At 32.8% G+C, this 19,293-nt stretch overlaps 1 protein-coding gene across 1 annotated transcript in view; it reads left to right on the top strand.

Moving 5' to 3' along the window:
- The window catches only part of LOC150106851 (zinc metalloproteinase-disintegrin-like MTP8), a 263,774-nt gene extending 257,161 nt beyond the window's left edge, over positions 1 to 6,613 (top strand). Inside the window, exon 19 of the mRNA XM_090393491.1 lies at positions 5,557 to 6,613. Within this exon, the coding sequence (XP_090249617.1) occupies positions 5,557 to 6,613 (1,057 nt within the window). The remainder of the gene's footprint in view (positions 1 to 5,556) is intronic.
- The last annotated feature ends 12,680 nt before the right edge of the window (positions 6,614 to 19,293 follow it).

Below are 19,293 nucleotides of genomic sequence, written 5' to 3'. Positions count from 1 at the left end.
CATCACAAATGTCTTGCTGCATTTTCAATTGTTGATTAGCAGAACTCCTAACATAGAAATAGTGACATTTCTTTTACATGCTGATACATTATTTATGCCAAAATAATTTCTTAATTTATAATGATCAGTTTTATTTGTTATTTTCACTTTTATTTGTGAAAAATTATAAATACCAGTAGTTGGTAAGATCTTGAAGAAAGTAGTGAGGGACCGTATAGAGCATTGGGTAGATGAGAGTAATGTTATCTGTGAGAGTCAACATGGATTTGTGAAAGGGTGCTCGTGTTTTACAATATGCTAGCCTTTTATAATAAAGTTACAAGAGCATTAGATGAGGGAAAGGCATATACTGACATTTTCTTAGACTTAGCAAAGGCATTTGACAGGGTGCCACATGATAAGCTGATATTTATGTTGCAGCACGGGTCTGGATGTCAGATTGGTCAACTGGATTCAGGATTGGCTGTCCGATAGGTATCAGAGAGTAGTGTATAGTGGGGCAGTTTCAAGGAGGCAGAGGGTTACAAGTGGGGTCCCACAGGGCTCAGTACTGGACCTATATTGTTTAACCTTTACATCAATGACATTGTCAGTGGATTGCAGGGGGATATTAAGTTGTTTGCAGATGATGCAAAGCTGGAAAGGGTTATTAGTAATAGTGCAGATGTGGTAGCCCTCCAAGATGATTTGAATAAGCTAGATACATGGGCAAATGAATGGGGGTTTCGGTTTAATGGAGCAAAATGTAAGGTCTTGAGGTTTGGGACATATCGATGGACACTGCATACTCTATTGGAGGAGCTATGCTGGAGGAAGTAGGGGAGACAAAAGATCTGGGGTTGATGATTGATAGAAACCTGAAATTCAGGGGACATATTGCAAAGGTGGTGAAGGTAACATAGAGGATTGCTGCAATAATGAGAAGGACAATGACCTGCAGAGATAAAAGAGTTATCATTCCATTGTATAAGACCCTGATCAGACCACACTTAATACTATTGTTCTCAAATTTGGTCCCCAGGATTTGAAGGGGATAAATTAACTATGGAAAGTGTACAAAGGCAGAATAAAGATAGTTTCAGGTTTCAGGACTGTACAATGTTAGTTATGAGGATCGGCTGAGGGAATGTGGACTGCAGAGTTTAGTGGATAGAAGGAGGAGAGGTGATATGATTGAAACTTTTAAACTGTTGAGAGGTGGTTACAGGGTTGACACTTGGGAGTTCTTTTGCTTGGTTGAACAGTGGGAAGGAGTGATGACAAGGGGCCATCCCTGGAAGTTACGAAAGGAAACTGTGAGCAAGAGGGTGAGGAGTGGTTTCTTTGCATGGAGGGTAGTTGAACTATGGAATGCATTGCCTGATAGAGTGATGAGAACAAGAATGGTCAATGAGTTTAATTATGGTATGATAAAATGTCATTATATCTGCTGATGTTGAAAGTTTATTTTTCACTTGGTTAGACTATAATAAATTTAGTTTAATCCTTTATCCAAGTGAGAGCAAACAAAGTTTGCACCTGAAAATATCTTCAGGACTGAATATTTAACTCTTAGAAAAGGTGGAGCAAGCTACCAACTTGTGTACTACTTACCCAGGTAAGATAGTACAACACCATATTCAGTCCTGAAGATATTTTCACGCGCAAACTTTGTTTACTCTCACTTGGATAAAGGATTAAACTAAATTTATTATATCTGCTGATATTAGAACTCTTACATAAATAATTTTCCTGACATGATTTCTCTATTAGTTATAATGTAATCAATTTATCAATTTTTTCCTTCTTGCATTCTCTGATTTCTTCTTTGTACTACAAGAAAAAAAAAAATCAGATAACAGAAGAAAAATATGTAGTATTTTCTTTTTGATTGGGTGAATTTATAATGTTTCATAGCAATGTGTTTTGAAAAGAAAGTGCAAATTAATTATTTTTTTCTTACTATTTTTGCCATTATAACTCTGATATAATTATAAGGGTGACATTTTACCGTTTTTCTCCCACATGAGAAAAAGAAATAAGACAATAATATTGTTGATTCTGTCGAACTTCATTGTAGCAGAAATTTTATTACAAAACTTTGTAATATACATATATATCTCCCACACAACAAATTTGGAACCCAATTTATAATAATCACCACCTAGTTTCTGTATCAAAAAACGAGTTATGTGGAACAATTACTAGAGAAAAATAGTGAATTAAATAAAAACTGCACCTATGTTTCATAACAGTTTTCGGTTGTGTGATAGTGATGCAATGGGGGGGGGGTTAAACTACGAAAGGCAAAATAAAGTTCAATTCTATTGTAAAAATATGGAAATGAAATTTCACATTTGATGCATGTGCATACACATATATTGAATGATAGAATATAAGCAAAAGTATCGCTTACTTTAAAATTTGAGCATAATATCTGAACTGGCAGAAAATATATACATATCAATTTAAATCATAACTGTTAATTTCATTTTGTAATGACCAATTGATGTATGATCACATATGAAAATGAAAAAGATATAAACGTAAAAATTGCAAAATATTTAAAAATAACAGCATAAAATTAACTCTATATTTAAACCAAACCTAGTTCAAAAACAAACCAGACTAAAAGTATACAATACATTAGCCCTACCAGTCTTAATGTATGGAAGCGAAATCTGGACAATAAAACAAAAAGACAAACAAAGATTAACAACAGCAGAAATGAAGTTTATGAGAAAAACTGCAAAGTATACCTTATTTGATCACAAAAGAAATGAAGAAATTATGAAAGAATTGAACCAAGAATCAGTAATAGAAAAAATTAAAAATATAAACATAAATGGATGGAACACATTCAAAGAATGAAAACAGAAAGATTACCAAAACAATCTTTAAAGTACAAGCCATTAGGAAAAAGAAAACCAGGACGTACTCTTAAATGATGACTTCTAAGGCCGGAACAGGCCATGCTAGGCCTAAATCCTTGATAATACGCATGATGATGATGATGAATGACCAATTATACAGGGAAGCCAAAGTGAAAGTGCAAAGAATAGTAGATTATGATATAAAGAAGAAAAAAAATAGTGGTATGATTAAAGAATTTCATGCTATTCTCAATAAAGCAAAGTCGCCCAAGTGCATCCTTCAGGAAATCTGTGAAGTATTCTTCGAAATATAATTTTGAACAAAAATAAAAATAACATAATCTGGAACGTCGGCAGCCGTTTTTTTTAAAATAATATTCCAAATGATTATCGGGAATTAATTTCTTTAAGAACAAAGAAAATGTTTTCTCAAGTAAGCGATTAGAAAAAATTAGTGCAAAAAAAAATTAAAAATGAAATTGGTTCTCCAAGGTAAGGCAATATTTAAGTGAAGAAACTATGCAGTGATCTTTATTTTGTTCTGGGATTAAAATTGTATTGTACTATTATACAAAAAGAGAAAACAAAAATAAAAATTTCTATATTTTTAGTCTATCCAATACAACTAAGATCCAGTTACCAGCATAGAACATGGAACTGCATTTCTTGTTAAAGGCAACTGAGACACAGCTATGAACATGAGATAATCTGATTAAGTGTTCTCTTCAGCATGAGGCATTATCACACCTTCTAAACGACATGGCAGCCAAATTGTACTTCTTATCCATGTTCTTTCAACAGTAAAACATATCCAGATTTAGCTGGAAGTCTATAGATGTCCTAGCTGGTTGGGAGGTTAAGTTGATGATTCCTGTACTGACATAAAAAGGAAATGTCAATAATATACTGCATAGATCATGTAATATGTTTTGGATATACTTCTACTTTACAGGTAACCAACTGAACCAACTATTTTCTCTTACTTGGGGCACTTTGTTACAGATGTGTTGTGCAAGTAATGAAATATATCATGGAAAATCTTAATCTTTATTATTATTATTCAGGCCTCCATGGAGTCGAAAGACTCATCGTGGGAGGTCCTTCCTAAGAGCATAAAGACTGTCAAGACTCATTGAGGGGAGATCCTCCTAAGAAACACAAAGTCTATCATACGACTCCTTAAACTCATTGACCGTTCTCGCTCTCACCACTCCATCAGGCAATGCATTCCACGGTTCAACCACCCTCCACGCAAAGAAACCACTCCTCACCCTCTTGCTCACAGTTTCCTTTCGTAACTTCCAGGGATCTTATTTCTGTAATCAGAAATTATATTAACCAGGCTAGTGTTCAGATTAAGAAATCTGAACACTAGCTTGGTTAAGTGGATAGTGCCTTATATCTGTGCTTCAGTGGATAGTGAATCCACTGTAGCACAGATGCTTATGAATTTGGCTTCATACTCCAGTAAGCTGCAGCAAATGAACAAAAATGAAGCCCAATTCTCTAAGATGAAAAGCATTTTAACAGGAAACCTCAACCTACAATTGAAAAAAAAAAAAATTAGTAAAGACATTGATATGGAGCATTGCACTGTATGGATGTGAAACCTGGATTCTAGGCAGAGAAGATGTAATAAGATTGGAAGCTTTTGAAATGTGGTGCCGGTGTCGCATGAACAAAATAATATGGACAGAAAAAAAATCAAACGAATAAGTTCTGAGAGAGATAAATGAAACAAGAACTCTAATAAAACCAATCAAAATTAGAAGGGATAGGTGGTATGGACATATACTTCGTCATGATGGACTTGTGAAAGAATAACTGAAGGCAAAATAGAGGGGGAAAGAAGAAGAGGCAGACCAAGGAAAAGCTTTCTTGACCAAGACAAAGAAAGCACAGGTTTGAGGAGTTACCAGGAGATTAAGAAGAAAGCAAATGACAGAATGGAATGAAGGAAATTGCTGCTAGGCTACCAGTCCCAAGACTGATGCAACTAATGAATGAAACCACATATGCGTAACTGTGGTTTAAACCATGGAGCTTAGATTTTTAGTATCAGATCAGTGATCATTCAAAAATGAGGAAGTTTTTGTTGTTTTTGTTTAACAACAAAAACTTCTGAGGAAGTTTTTGTTGTTAATCTTCTGAGGAAGACAGCTAGATACAGTGACTAACTGAGACCATCTAAATAATTCTGATAAAAATTACATGATTCTTAATATGTGGACTGTTCAAGTTTTGTAATCTTAAAATGAAATATCCTTTTCAGCTCTCCAGCATTCTTCACATCTTTGAAAGACAGGCTGCAAGGATTATTATTATTATTATTATTATTATTATTATCCCAAGGAGTCAAAGACTCATCTAGGAGGTCCTTTTGTCAACAGCTCATCATACCATGCCTTAAACATCCTCAAATTCTCTACAAATTCACTACACACTCTCAGGCAAGGCATTCCAATTATTCACAACTCTGCATGCAAAAAAAAAACTACTTCTCACTCCCCTGCTCACACCCTCATTATACAGCTTCCAGGGATAACCTCTGATTCTCCCCTTAATATGAATAGAAAAAAGTTAAGTTTATTCTGTGCAAATATTTCACAGCAGAAGAGGTACTTTATAAGTTTGAGAAGTATTTTTATTAGTGTACTTTGTAAATGCTAAAATATAAACCACATTTTGTTTCATATACTTTTAGATCCCGAGCTAAACTGCCATCTCAGAAGAAGTCCAGGCCTCTGTCTAAATTTAATTTTGATCGTGATAGCTTGAGGACATTAGAAATTTCAGCTCCTATTCTTCAACCTAACACAGTGACAATAGTTTCTACTCTTCCAAAACATCCAACAAAGGGCTCACTTGTTCGAACTAGTCTTCGTAATGTTGAGATTTCAGCCCCCATACCACGAAGCTCTACTAATAATGCCTTCAACAATCAACCAGTACCAGTACATCCTGTTGCTCCGAGACCAGATGCTGCACAGAAACGAATGCCATCATGGACCCCAACCACCTCTAATGCTGCAAGTGTGATGCGTTCTTTAAGTGCAGGAACTAAACAGGACATAAAAAGGAATGGTATTCTAAAAAGACCATTGAGTATTCCTGCTGCACGACCAAGATGTCCACCTCCTCATCCACCTCCACCCAAATATTCTGAAAGTGCACCATCTGCACCACTACCAAATCAAATACAATCTGATAGATCATCAACGCCAAACTCTTTGTATTATGATGACTGCCAAACCTTGGACTTTTCTGATACACCTTTGGCATTTGTCCATCAGGACAAAGCTAGTGAAGAAAATAGTACAAAACAGTCTAATGAGAGTGTTAAAACAGGTAGTAATTTACAAACAGATTCCATAGCTAACAGTAATAGTCAAACAACAGAAGACAGTGTTAAAACAGGTAGTAATGTACAAAAAAGTTCTGTAGCTAACGGTAATAGTCGAACAACAGAGGACGGTGTTAAAATAGGTAGTAATTTACAAAGAAATTCTGTAGTTCGTATTAATAGTCGAACAACACAGGGTGCTTTAAATCACAATCCACCTTTAACACATATAACAAGGCCACATTTTCCTCGAACAGTGAGCTTAGGACACAGTTCAGTTGTTGCTTCTTTAACACAAAAGTTTGAACAGAAAGCACCTGTTGCTTCCTCCCTTACAGACAGTAGTGCCACTTCACTTTATAGACCCAATTTTAAATCTCGACCTCTCCCTGCGAGACCAGATGATTCTGCTCCATAGCTTACTGCTTTTTCACCTGAAGCTTTATCACACAGTTTATTGGATACTTCTTAAATGAAGAAAGTGCTAGCTAGTCTTGTAGATATTAACTTGTGTAAAGAATGAACAATAATGGTGTTAATGGTGTGGTGCCTTCATGAGAAACTAGGGCTTGTGATGTTCATATTGAAATTGTGATACTCTAAAAGTTATTTGCCTTTAACACAAGATCTGTAGTAATACACAAAAAAAAGCAGTGATAGAGAACAGATTGTGCCAAAAAAATGCAGATAAATATATAACTATATATATATATATATATATATATATATATATATATATAATGTTTTTATTAGCTTAGAATTTTTAGCTTTAAATTAATTCAGACAAAATGAATATATCTAAAAAATAACTAGATGCTAATGAATGCATCTTTGTTTTATCAAAAGTTCATCATAAAAGTAAATACAGTATTCAAAATAATATTTTATTAATATTCAAGAAATAAGAGATAATTTTAGGTATAGTCATTGCTGAATTTAAAAAAAAAATTACATGGTAGTAATTAGTCATACATTTTTTAAAATTTTATTTATTTTTACTTGTTTTAGATTTATATGATGGTGCTCCTCAGTATACTGTATTTATTTTAATTTTGGCATACTTCTGCCATATTCATTCACTATTTCAAAAATGCACAATAGTTCATACACTATTTTGCAATTACTGAGTAGTTTCAGAGGTAAACAACTTAAGTTCAGCAGGTATCAGAAACTTGATATTTTATAGTTCCATTGTTGTTATTGTTAATATAAAATACAGTGTGTATTGTTAAATGTGTACTCTTTAAACAGAGTAGTATTCTGCTTAAGTGATTGAGATAATAAAAGAAAACCAAGGATTGGTTTTCTTTTCTTATAATAGTATTATTATGTGCCATTATTTATTAAACTATCAGAAAGGAAATATATGGCAGCTGCCAAAAATAACAGTGTGGAAGATAAATATCATACAGTTTCATGAATATTTCTTGTGTTACTGTCTGAATTAGATATCTAATATATATTTTTTTTGAAAGAAGAATAACTGAGGGCATTATGACCACTTGTACTTTACATGAGAATAATTATTATATGAGGTAGGAAGAAACTACAGAGAAATATCACTTTAAGAAAATTTTAATTTAGTGCCAAGAAACACTTTAAACTGATTAGATCACCTAACAATCCTCTAAATGTTTAGTCATAATTTGTCATAGTTCCAAAACAGTTATGAAATTGACCCATCAGCAATTTTTTTCCCATAATTTTATTGTTTTCATAAGAGATCCTTATGAAAGAGTCTCTCTCTCTCTCTCTCTCTCTATATATATATATATATATATATATTGGCATTGGCTGCTCTTAATTTTTGGTTTCCTCTTATTATTTTTGATTCCCAATATATTTTCATTGTAAACCTCATTAATAATTGCTGATGTAAATAAAAATTTCAGTTACTTGAACAGCCAACTTACATATTACATAAATATTAAAGTAAATATGCATAATCTAAAAATAGAAATCTAAATAAAATGGGGTATAACAAATATAGATTTTACTTTTGAATGTTCATCATAGTGTACAAAATAGTATATATGATTGGAATCAGAAGGAGATAGTAATGTCTTATCACAAGCAAAGTCTTTACATTTTATACATTGTGAACGACTAATTTATTTGATTTTTTTTTCTTAATTAATTTAAGGTATAAATTAAATGTACCTTAAATCATCCTTTAATTATTATTTAGCTTTAGAATAAACCAATCTGTCTTTATTATTTATAATACACTTTTTTGTTTAGCAAAGAGTATATTCTTTAATGGTCCAGAACTTTCAGATATGCCTAAATTTTCAAGTGTTACTTTAATGTAATGTTTTTTAAATATGCATTTTAAGATGTGCCACTTGTTTATTACATACACTCACGCACATAGTTGCTATACATAGTAAAATTCATTCTGCATGGATGAAAAAAAAATGACAAGGGAACATTAATTACCAGCATCTGTAATATTGTCCAATATTTCAATAAGTTGTAAGAATAAATAATTTTTATTCTTACAACTATTGTTATTGCAGTTCATTTTTGCAGTTGATATAGATGGATTTTATAAATATATCATAAGTTGTCCTAATATTTATAATTCTTTTCCTTCTGTCTTCTCATAACTGAGTCAATGGTTTTACAACCGACAAATCCCTTTGTGACACCAATCACATGAGAAGCGAAAATTAATCTTAAATGTATTCGTCTGTTAATTCTTTTTGTACACGATTACTTTTTTTCCTTACTGTAAAAGAAAAACTGAAGGGGTTCCAGAAGAAATATTCTTAAAATGCTGCAATCCCATCAGGATAGTAATAAAAATTGAACGTGCAGGTTGTTCTGACTACTAGATATCACTAGCAGATATCATGGAAAGCCAGCTACAGCTTTAAAGTTTGATGAAACTTTCTGTCTTGTTTTTTATTATTATTATTATTATTACGATACCTCCAGGGAGTCCAAAGACTCATCGAGGGAGGGCACCTACTCTACAACTCTGTCTCCACCACTCAAATCCACCAACTACAACTAACCGCAACTACACCAACACCATCTACCGCTCACCACCATCACTAGTATTTCCATAGACAATCACAAACATCCATACATGGTGGAATTCGAACCCACAGCCTTTTGGCTGGAGAGTGGATATGCTAACCACTCAGCCAACCAATAATAATAATAATAATTATTATTATTATTATTATTATTATTATGGGCTACTCCAAGGAGTCCTTAGACTCATTGAGGGAGGCCCAAACATCATGTCAAGAACTATCCAACATTTGCGCTGTATTTATCATACTTTGCTTTGAACTCATTCACAGTCATGGCACCCACAACAGACTCTGGCAACCCACTCCACTCATTCACCACTCTCCAAGCAAAAAACACAGCTCTAACATAACTGCCAACTACACCCCCAGCCATCTATGGAGACCAGTTCCCCCACCACTTGACCTGTTCTGAAAAATTTCCTCTGAATTAGTCTTGTAAAAATCCCTTAGTAATTTGTATGTCTCAATCATATCATCCTTCTTCCATCCATCAACCAGTTTCTGTAACCCACAAATCCTCAATCTGTTCTCATAAGGTTCATTCCACAGTCGTGCTACCATCTTGGTCACCTGCCTCTGGACCCCCCCTCCATCTTCCCCTCATCCCCAAGAAACCCCAGCACCCAGACCTGCATGCAGAAATCAAAATGGGGTCCCATCAAGGCTCAATCAAGAGGAACAACAACCTGCCCATCTCTGCTTGTCAAAGTATATCCATGTTTATTCTGCATCTAATCTCATCTTCTCTTTAATGTTTTTGGCTAGCCACAGCTGTGTAAATTTTGTTGATTTAAACCTAATCAACAACATGATATGATAGCTAATCCTATTTGACTATGGCTCACACAATAATAATTTTTATATCTGTAATTACTTAGTGAAGACCAAAATAAGAATTATTCACTAGACTAGTCAAGCTGATTCTGACATATGGAAGAGGGGATGGGAGTAGAGTTAATAGCAGTCCAATTTTTAAGAGTACCTCTAACTCAAAAAAAGAACATCAACAGATTTCTTCTAATTCCACATGCAGCATCCATTTGCCATAGGTTCAGCAACCACTTGTGTGTGTGTGGAGTATTATATAAAAATAGTCAAGATTATTCTTCACATAAATGTCATCTTATCAAAGTGAGTGATGATAAAAATCAAACTTAATAGAGTAAAATTAAGCACTGAGATACTCACTGAACTAAGGACAGTTTTAATCATGGACTGTAATATAGTCCTACTGAAATAATAATTGCAGCTATCATAGAGAAATGCACAAAGAACAATAAAATTAGTAAGTAAAATCTACACAGTGAGAAGTGCAGAGAAAGAAAACACTAATGAGGAGAAAGAAAGCCGCATCAGACTATGGTGTCTGTTACCAGAAAAAAGAAGAAACAAAAACCATGGCTGTGATTTAAGTCCTCTGCAATTGCATATTAACACAACCAAAATCAGTGTTTTATGCTTATATCAATATATGCAACTAGATTTTCAAAATAATTGCATTAAATACATGCAAGTATAATGAAATTTGTGTTGTCTAGCCAATTCTGTTTTCTTTTCAGAAAACTGGAATGATAAATGTATAATTAATAATGAAAGCACAAGTAAGTGCCAGCCTGGTTAGCATATTTGCTGTCCAAACAATAGGCTGTGAGTTAACATCCTGATGTGGCTGATGAATTTCATTGCTTGGTGTGAGACTGTCTTCTGCTTATTGGAAGCCTGAAAGTGCTTGAAAAAAGTTCCATGTTTGGTATCTACAGTAGGGTTTCTGAATTATGTAAAAATAAATAAAAAATAATACAAAAATGTATAGTCCATCAATAGTACTCATGTACTGTAGGATTACAGGCTTTTGTGGGCAGAATTGCATTCTGACACTGTTTTAATGTGATGGCTTGCACAGCAGTGGTGCACTCAGGATTTAATCTTGGGGGGGGGGGGATTTGAGAATACACTCAGTTATAGGTCGTATGCATTGCATACGACCTATAACTGAGCATCTGCAATGATCGCTAATTCATAAATGGTATAGAAATAAGAGACACAATGCAACATGAATTAGGAAAAGATTTTTGGAAACTTTTCTAGTTTTTTTCCCCTTTTTCTTTGGGAGAGCAGGGCCAAGGGCCCTCCCCCTTACTATTAGCAGAAGTATAATCTTCTGCTGGTATAGTAATCTTCATATGCATGGAATTATAACGAAAAAGAAGTTGTTATATGACTGTATAAAGCCTTAATCACATTATATTTCAGTTGAAGATTTTTTTGCCCTTCATGTATGCCAAGTACTAAGCATTTTCTAGATTCTCATAATGTTTCACAAGTGATATGTCTAAAATAGTTTTTGAACGTATCATTTGGACATTTTGATATATTTGATATATTGTGAGTTGTGGCTGGTACAATCTTTCCATTTATGAACTGCCAATCAGAGTAAACATGGAAATAATCTTTCTGGATAACAAAAAACTGCCAAGATTTTTTGCAAATTTTCATTACTGTTTCAATTCTCACTGCCATATTGCTTGGGGAGAAATTGCCTTATGGGACCAATATCAAATTGCTATTTGCCTTTCAAAGATTATAAAAAAATATTTAAAAAAATTTTTTTTTGAAAATCATGTATTGATATACGATTATAAATTAGTTTTTTTTTTTTTAAAAAACTGTTAAGCTTATTAGTATTCCCCCTCCCCCAATCACTGGCCCACCCATACTATTACAGTGAACTCTCAAATTTCCAGCTTTCAGATAACCAAACCTTCAGTTAACTGACTTGTGAACAGGTCAATTTGTCAACAAATCTCTGTTTGGTACAACATGTAAACTCTGCCTTCCAATTAATTGACCCTTTACTGTCTGGTCAGAAGATTGGTTTTCCCACTATAGGCAGATAAGTGAGAGATTACTGCAGTTTACTATAAGTTCTACAACTACTGGAAATGAATAAATGCTCATGGCATTCAACTATCTACTAGTGCACATGGACACAAATTATCACTGTTATGATAAAATATGATAAAAAAACTCTTTATTCATTCGTAATAGCCAAATCTTGGATTTCTATTTTTACATTAGCTGGGTGTCTGAATGCTGTATGCGTTCTTATACATTTTTAGTTCAGCTCTCATTTCACATCATAAACATCCACTGCTTACAGCTTAATTATCATCACCATTGTGCAATCATTGGAGATCCATTCTAAGCCTCAAAACGTCAATCATATGACACCTCAAAATCATAAATTCCCTTCCTAAATGCACTCTGTCATATAATAAATTTAGAAAACTTGCTTATTCATTTGAAGTATTGATATAATTCCAGATGAACTTTCTTATTTCCAGAATAATTAATTGCTAGCACCAAGATGGATGTGAATCCTGCTACGAACATATATTTATATAAATACATTACCTGAAGTCAGCTTTATAGTTTATAGGGGTTGTATATATGTCAGTTTTTGGCAGGTTAATTTATAATCACCTTTGTCAGTCTTTAATGTTACATCGGTCTCTTTTTTTTTTTATTAAATTTTAATATAAAAAGAATGCCTAAGGATGTGCATGGTAGAATACATAATCTTCATTCCAGTTTTCTATTGGAATGAAGTTGTAGAACAAATGCATGTATGATAACTGACAAAGAAGCAGTTTTTTACTGCATGATTGTAAGTGGTTTAATGCTGTATATCAACTTCATTGGTAGAACAGTGCTTATGCCATTATATAAAGCACCAGAAACATGCCAAATAAATGAAAAATATTACACTTCTAGATTTCAATAATTGATTATTATTTTATATATTTTATCTATTTGATGTACAAACGATTTTAGTTAGATGATTATTACTGTATTTTGGATACTATTGCATACTTCAAAGTGTTGCAAAAAGCATTCAAATTTATGTATATAAATTTATATTTAACCTTTTTTTTTTTTTTTCTAAGTTAAAAGAAACATTGTTTATAGAAATATTCTTGTTGAATTATATACTACAAATTTTAATTAGATAAACAGTTTAATTTTTCTGAAAACAATGTAAAAAAGACATCGTTTGCTTTTGAGTTTCTTTCTATTTTTCCCATAGAAATGCATTATGTGTCTGAAAATAGGTATTGGAGAAGATATCATTAGTTCTAGTCAACATGTTGTTGCAATATGTGAAGTTTTCTTGTCATTAATTATAATTTCAGGGATCTATGTTACATAGTCATTGCCAAAAATCATAATAATGTCATAAGCAGTTAGTTAAATTTGGTTGTACTGTTTCCAAAAATCAATATACGTAATTTTGTTTAACACTTCAACAGTTCATTTATCACTGGTCAGTGTGGTTCTATCTAGCTAACTGCAACCCACCATCATGGCAAAATTTACTATACTGTTTAAATAGTGAATTTCTCTTAATGCATGTCTGGAATGATGTGTGCTTTGCATTATGGGATACTAAGGCAGTCATTAGCCTCTGTATACAAGTATCCCAATTGTGAAGATACTTCAGGTGCTAACTTCGTGTGCTTACACTTGGATAAAGGATTAAACCAAGAATACAATTTCTTGGCATCTTTAATTTACAGATAAGTTCATATATTTAATACTCTTTGGTACCATTTCAGAATATTCATAATTAAATCATTTCAAGCTTTTAACATGTGATGATTTCAGTCTATTATAAAAAATAGTGTCCGAGAAACTTATAAATTAGAAATGGCTACAAAATTAGTATAAAAAACCTTGCAACTAATTATTGAAAGATTGGTTAAGAAATTCCAAATTTCCAGAATTGAAAATATTTTCTTAACCATCTCTGTGTGCATCTGATCGAATGTGGTGTAGGTATTTTTCAAAGATGGCACACATTTCAAATAAGGAATGGATTATAAACTATTTTTGCAAAGATGTATTCGGATGTAGAATCGTAAACTTTCCCCTTCAGCTACGTGCTACAGATCTTGTTATTTTTGAAATAATGGTTTGCATCAATGAAGGTCCACTTCCATAATTTGTTGTAAATGTACTATTAAATAAAAACCTGGATTCCTTCACACCAGGTCTATGTATATAACAAAAGCAAATGTATTTTATATTTCATCATTGTAAATACATATACATATATATATATATAAATAAATAAAAAAGCAATAAAATGTTAATCTTTATTCTGTTGTATAGTCTTATTAATGACATGTTTAATCATAAATTCATGATAAAAACTGTACATATAGATATTCCATTCAATTTTCACCACAAAGCAAATTTGGGACAATGGTTATAGAATATAACAGCAATGAATTTCAGGAATCCAAAAGCTATTGAATAGCTCCAGAACAATATTGTGGAATCCTTTAGTAAGAAGCAAGAAGGAAATGAAATTTATATACCTACTGAGAGATAATTATTTGAAGCAGCATATGATGGAGGGAACTTAGGATATGAGATGTTGGATCTGGTCATAGGATCAGAAGAACTGTCCATAATCAACGTTTGCATCGATGAAGATTCAAACATTCAGAATTTTCAGTCAAGAAGGGGCATACGTGGAACAACAAGGCAGGTGATTATGATAAACTTAGGAAAACGTTTGAAGCACTGCATGGTATAAAAACTTGTAAGAATGCTAGCAGTGCATGAGAGATAGTTAAGGGATATCTGGAGAAAGCAAATCCTGTGCAACTATACTTCATAATAAAATTAAAATTTTTAATTTTATTATTATTTATCAAGCATCTCCAAGGAGTCAAAGATTCATTGTGGGAGACCTCACAATATCTTATCATACCTGTCCTTGAACACATTCACTGATAATACCCTCACAATCACATCTGGCATATGTGGTTTTTATAATTTCATATGTGCATTAAATGGAAAGTTTGTTTTATATTTTTTTTTAAATTCCATATAATATAATATGGAAACTAATATGGAAATATAGAATTCTAAATAGATATGGATCAGAAGAATTAACCTTTGGATATGGATATGTTGTAATTTCATTAATATTTTAATCCTTGATATCAAGCAACTCAGTAGTGACTTTAAGCCTGCTACTGTGGCAATTCTTCTTCTCTTCTGTCTTCAAGATGGGTTGAGTCACTCATGGAGTAGAGCCTCCTCCCCCCTTTTTGTTCAGTTAAAGATGTTGAAAGTTTATTTTTCACTTGGTTAGACTATAATAAATTTAGTTTAATCCTTTATCCAAGTGTGAGCAAACAAAGTTTGCGCCTGAAAATATCTTCAGGACTGGGGTAAGGTAGTACAACACCAGGCAACTCGTAGCAAAGGTAGAGCAAGCTAACATCACTCGTATCCCAGTATCTCCCATAACGCAAAACACATCTCCTTGCAGATATGTATAATGTTATGCATTAAGGGGAGGGCTACTACTCAGACTAGTTTTGACCTTTATTGAGGTCTCTTCAGTGGGAGCCAGGCCCAAGTGGAGATACCAGGCAGAAGCATTAGCAAGGTCATCTCAACCTATAGGAGATTATTACCTTTTTTATTAAAGGAGATGTGTTTTGCATTATGGGAGATACTGAAATAGGAGTGAAGTTAACTTGCTCAATCTTTGCTACGAGTTGCCTGGTGTTGTACCACCTTACCCCAGTCCTGAAGATACTTTCAGGCACAAACTTTGTTTGTTCACACTTGGATAAAGGATTAAACTAAATTTATTATAGTTCAGTTAAAGAATTCTTGAATTAGGGTTAGGCAAATCTTGCAGCACTTGTGCATTAGTCTTATGTTCTGTTCAATGAGTTCTATTTATTTTCCTTAAGTATTTCATTTCATTTCAAAATCTGTTTCTTCTCTCTTCTTTTTTAATGTCCAAGCTTCTGCAGAGAGCTGTTGGCAGTATTATACTTTTGTTTAATTTTTATTTTTTGGAGTTATAAGAATTTTGTAGTTTTTCCAAATTTTATTAAGTTTATTTATACCATAGACTATGCTATGGAGGATGTGTTTTATTGTTGCCATTTCATTTAAATTTTAAGTGAAGTGTATCCTGCTAAGTAATCAAAATTATTAATTTGTTTTATGATTTCCTGATTTAGTGTTATCTGTATATCTTCCTTGGCCCCTGGGGTCAGCCAGTCCAGCTGAGAGTACCTGGCATGTAACCATGTAACTCTGCCTATGGTAACAGGTGAAGAGAGAACAAGGATCGAAAACCTGGCAGTGGATATAAAATGCATCTTCCAATATGCCTGGTCAGTGCAGAAGATTAGACCAACTCCCCCCCCCCCCCCCCACACACACACACACCACCACCACCTCCACTACCATGACAGTCAGGAAAAAGAGGAGCCATATTTTCCAAGACCAAAATAGGCATAATCTGCCATCCCTGACAAATCATTCCCAAACACATGAAGTTGCTATCTCAAACCCACCAGGGAGGATAGAAACAGATAATTTGGGAAAAGCCAACAGGGAAAGGACAAAATCAACAATAAACTTTGGATTACCACTTATAACTAGATCTTCCTCTTTCATACCTAAATTCAGAACAGTTAGCTATCACAGGTTGATTAGAACAAAAATAGAGCTAAACTTGAGAAAAAAAAAAAAAAAAAAGAAGGAAACTGATTGCAGCTAACCAAAAAAAAAAAAAAAAAAAAAAAAAAAAAATATATATATATATATATATATATTATTATTATTATTATTATTATTATTATTATTATTATGGAAAACCTCCAGGGAATTCAACGCAGAGCGATCACCCAGCAAAAAATATTTAGTACCAACTTATGCAGAAAACAGGCACTAAATCTAAATCAAAAAAAAAAAAAAGTACTAAATTTTTATTTGCTTTCGGTTCACTCTATTTAGGGTATTTTATGGTATTACTACCTTATTATCATAGACGAACTCAATGTAAAACCGCTAAATTAACACACGTACGACAAATATGAAAAGAAAAAAAAAGTCAAAACTGACCTCACTGTAGTCATCTGTGAGTCCAAGAGCTGCAGTTGTCAATCATAATAACAGAAGTCCCAATTGTAACTCTAGCACTTGTGTATTAATTTACGCGTGTTGAGGCTTTAGTGCTATGAAGAATTCATGTTGGAGGTTTAATGGAATATTACAGACAAAATTTACAGACAAAAATTACTAGATGTGGTGGTGTTGGAGGTGGGCGGTAGATGGCGTTGATGGAGATGATTCGTAGTAGCGGTTAGGTGTAGAGACAGTTGTAGATGTCCTCCCGCGATGAGTCTTCGGACTCCTTGGAGGTATCAGGAATAATAATAATAATAATAATAATAATAATTATCAGCACTGAGAAAGGATTAATACTAATTTTAATGCTTCCAATATTTCGTTCCAGTCACAGAGACATCTTCAGGGTTTACAAATAACTTTTTGTAACAACACAAACAGTTTTGTTTACAAAAAAGCACCTAAAGCGAAACTTGAGTGAAACTAGAGTCCTATCTAGGTGGTGCGCCCTCTATGAGCGTTTGCAGGTGGCTTAGGGATCTCTGATAATTGTTTCCCCAATTTTGGGAAGTTTTATGAAACCATATTTGTTTAAATTACGTTGATTTCTGAGTATTTTTGTATCTCAGAGTGCATTATCGAAGGATTTGTTGTGAAAAGAAACAGAACTTGTGTATGTAATAAACAAAAAAGACTAACCAATACAAGAGATAAATATATATTTCACGAACATTCTTCTGAGTTCCATGTTATGCTTTGCAAACCTTTACCGGAAGCAATGGATCTCTATAATGTTGTGGTTGGTCGTTCAAACATTCATTCAAACACTGTTGATATTTGGTGGCATAAAGAATTGGATTACTCTAATATATATATATATATATATATATATATATATACACATATACATATACATATATATATATATACATATATATATACATATATATATATATATATATATATATATATACATATATATATATATACATATATATATACATATATATATATATATACATATATACATACATATATATATATATATATATACATACATATATATATATATATATACATATATATATATATATATATACATATATATATATATATACATATATATATATATATATACATATATATATATATATATATATATACATACATATATATATACATACATATATATATATATATATATATATATACATACATATATATATATATATATATATACATATATATATATATATATATATATACATACATATATATATATATATATATATACATATATATATATATATATATATATATATATATATATATATATATATTCTTTATATGTTTTTATATATATATAAAAATATTATTATTATTATTATTATTATTATTATTATTATAAAAACCTCCATGGAGTCAAAGACTCATCATGGGAGGTCCACTGTTATACACACAGTTTATCATACTGTGCCTTAAATATATTCACTGTCTCTGCACACACCACACTCTCGGGCAAAGCATTCCAATCACTCACCACTCTCCATGCAAAAAACCTGCTCCTCACTCCCTTGCTCACACCCTCCTTATACAGCTTCCAGGAATGACCTCTTGTTCTCCTGCTATCCTCACCCATTCTGTGCAAAGCCTCCCTGACGTTAATGTGGTAATAACCACTCAACAGCTGATATTTCTCAATCATATCCCCTCCCCTCCTCCTTCTATCCACCAATTTCTGCAAATTGCATTTTGTCAATCTCTCTCTTCATACTCTACATTCCAGAGACCAGAAACCACCTTAGTCAATCGCCTCTGAACGTTTTCCAACGCAATTTCATCTTTTTGAAAACCAGGTGACCAGATCTGTGCACAGTAATCCGTATGTGGCCTGATCAAAGCCTTATACAAAGGAACCATAACATCCTTCTACAAGTCAATGTCCTCCGCATCATTCCCATTATCCTCTGTGTTGTCTTCACTATTTTAGTAACATGTCCCCGAAATTTTAGGTCCTTGTCTACAATCACTCCCAGATCTCTCATTTCCTCTACCTCTTCCAAGATATTTGCACCGATTGTGTACTTTACATCCCATCTCTGCT

This window comes from Typopeltis vanoorti, chromosome 5 (assembly GCF_054136105.1).
Source record: "Typopeltis vanoorti isolate ZY-2024b chromosome 5, IOZ_Tvanoo_1.0, whole genome shotgun sequence".
Taxonomy (NCBI): Eukaryota; Metazoa; Arthropoda; class Arachnida; order Uropygi; family Thelyphonidae; genus Typopeltis; species Typopeltis vanoorti.
Note: the sequence above shows the minus strand (reverse complement) of the source record. Positions and strands in the feature narration are given on the sequence as shown.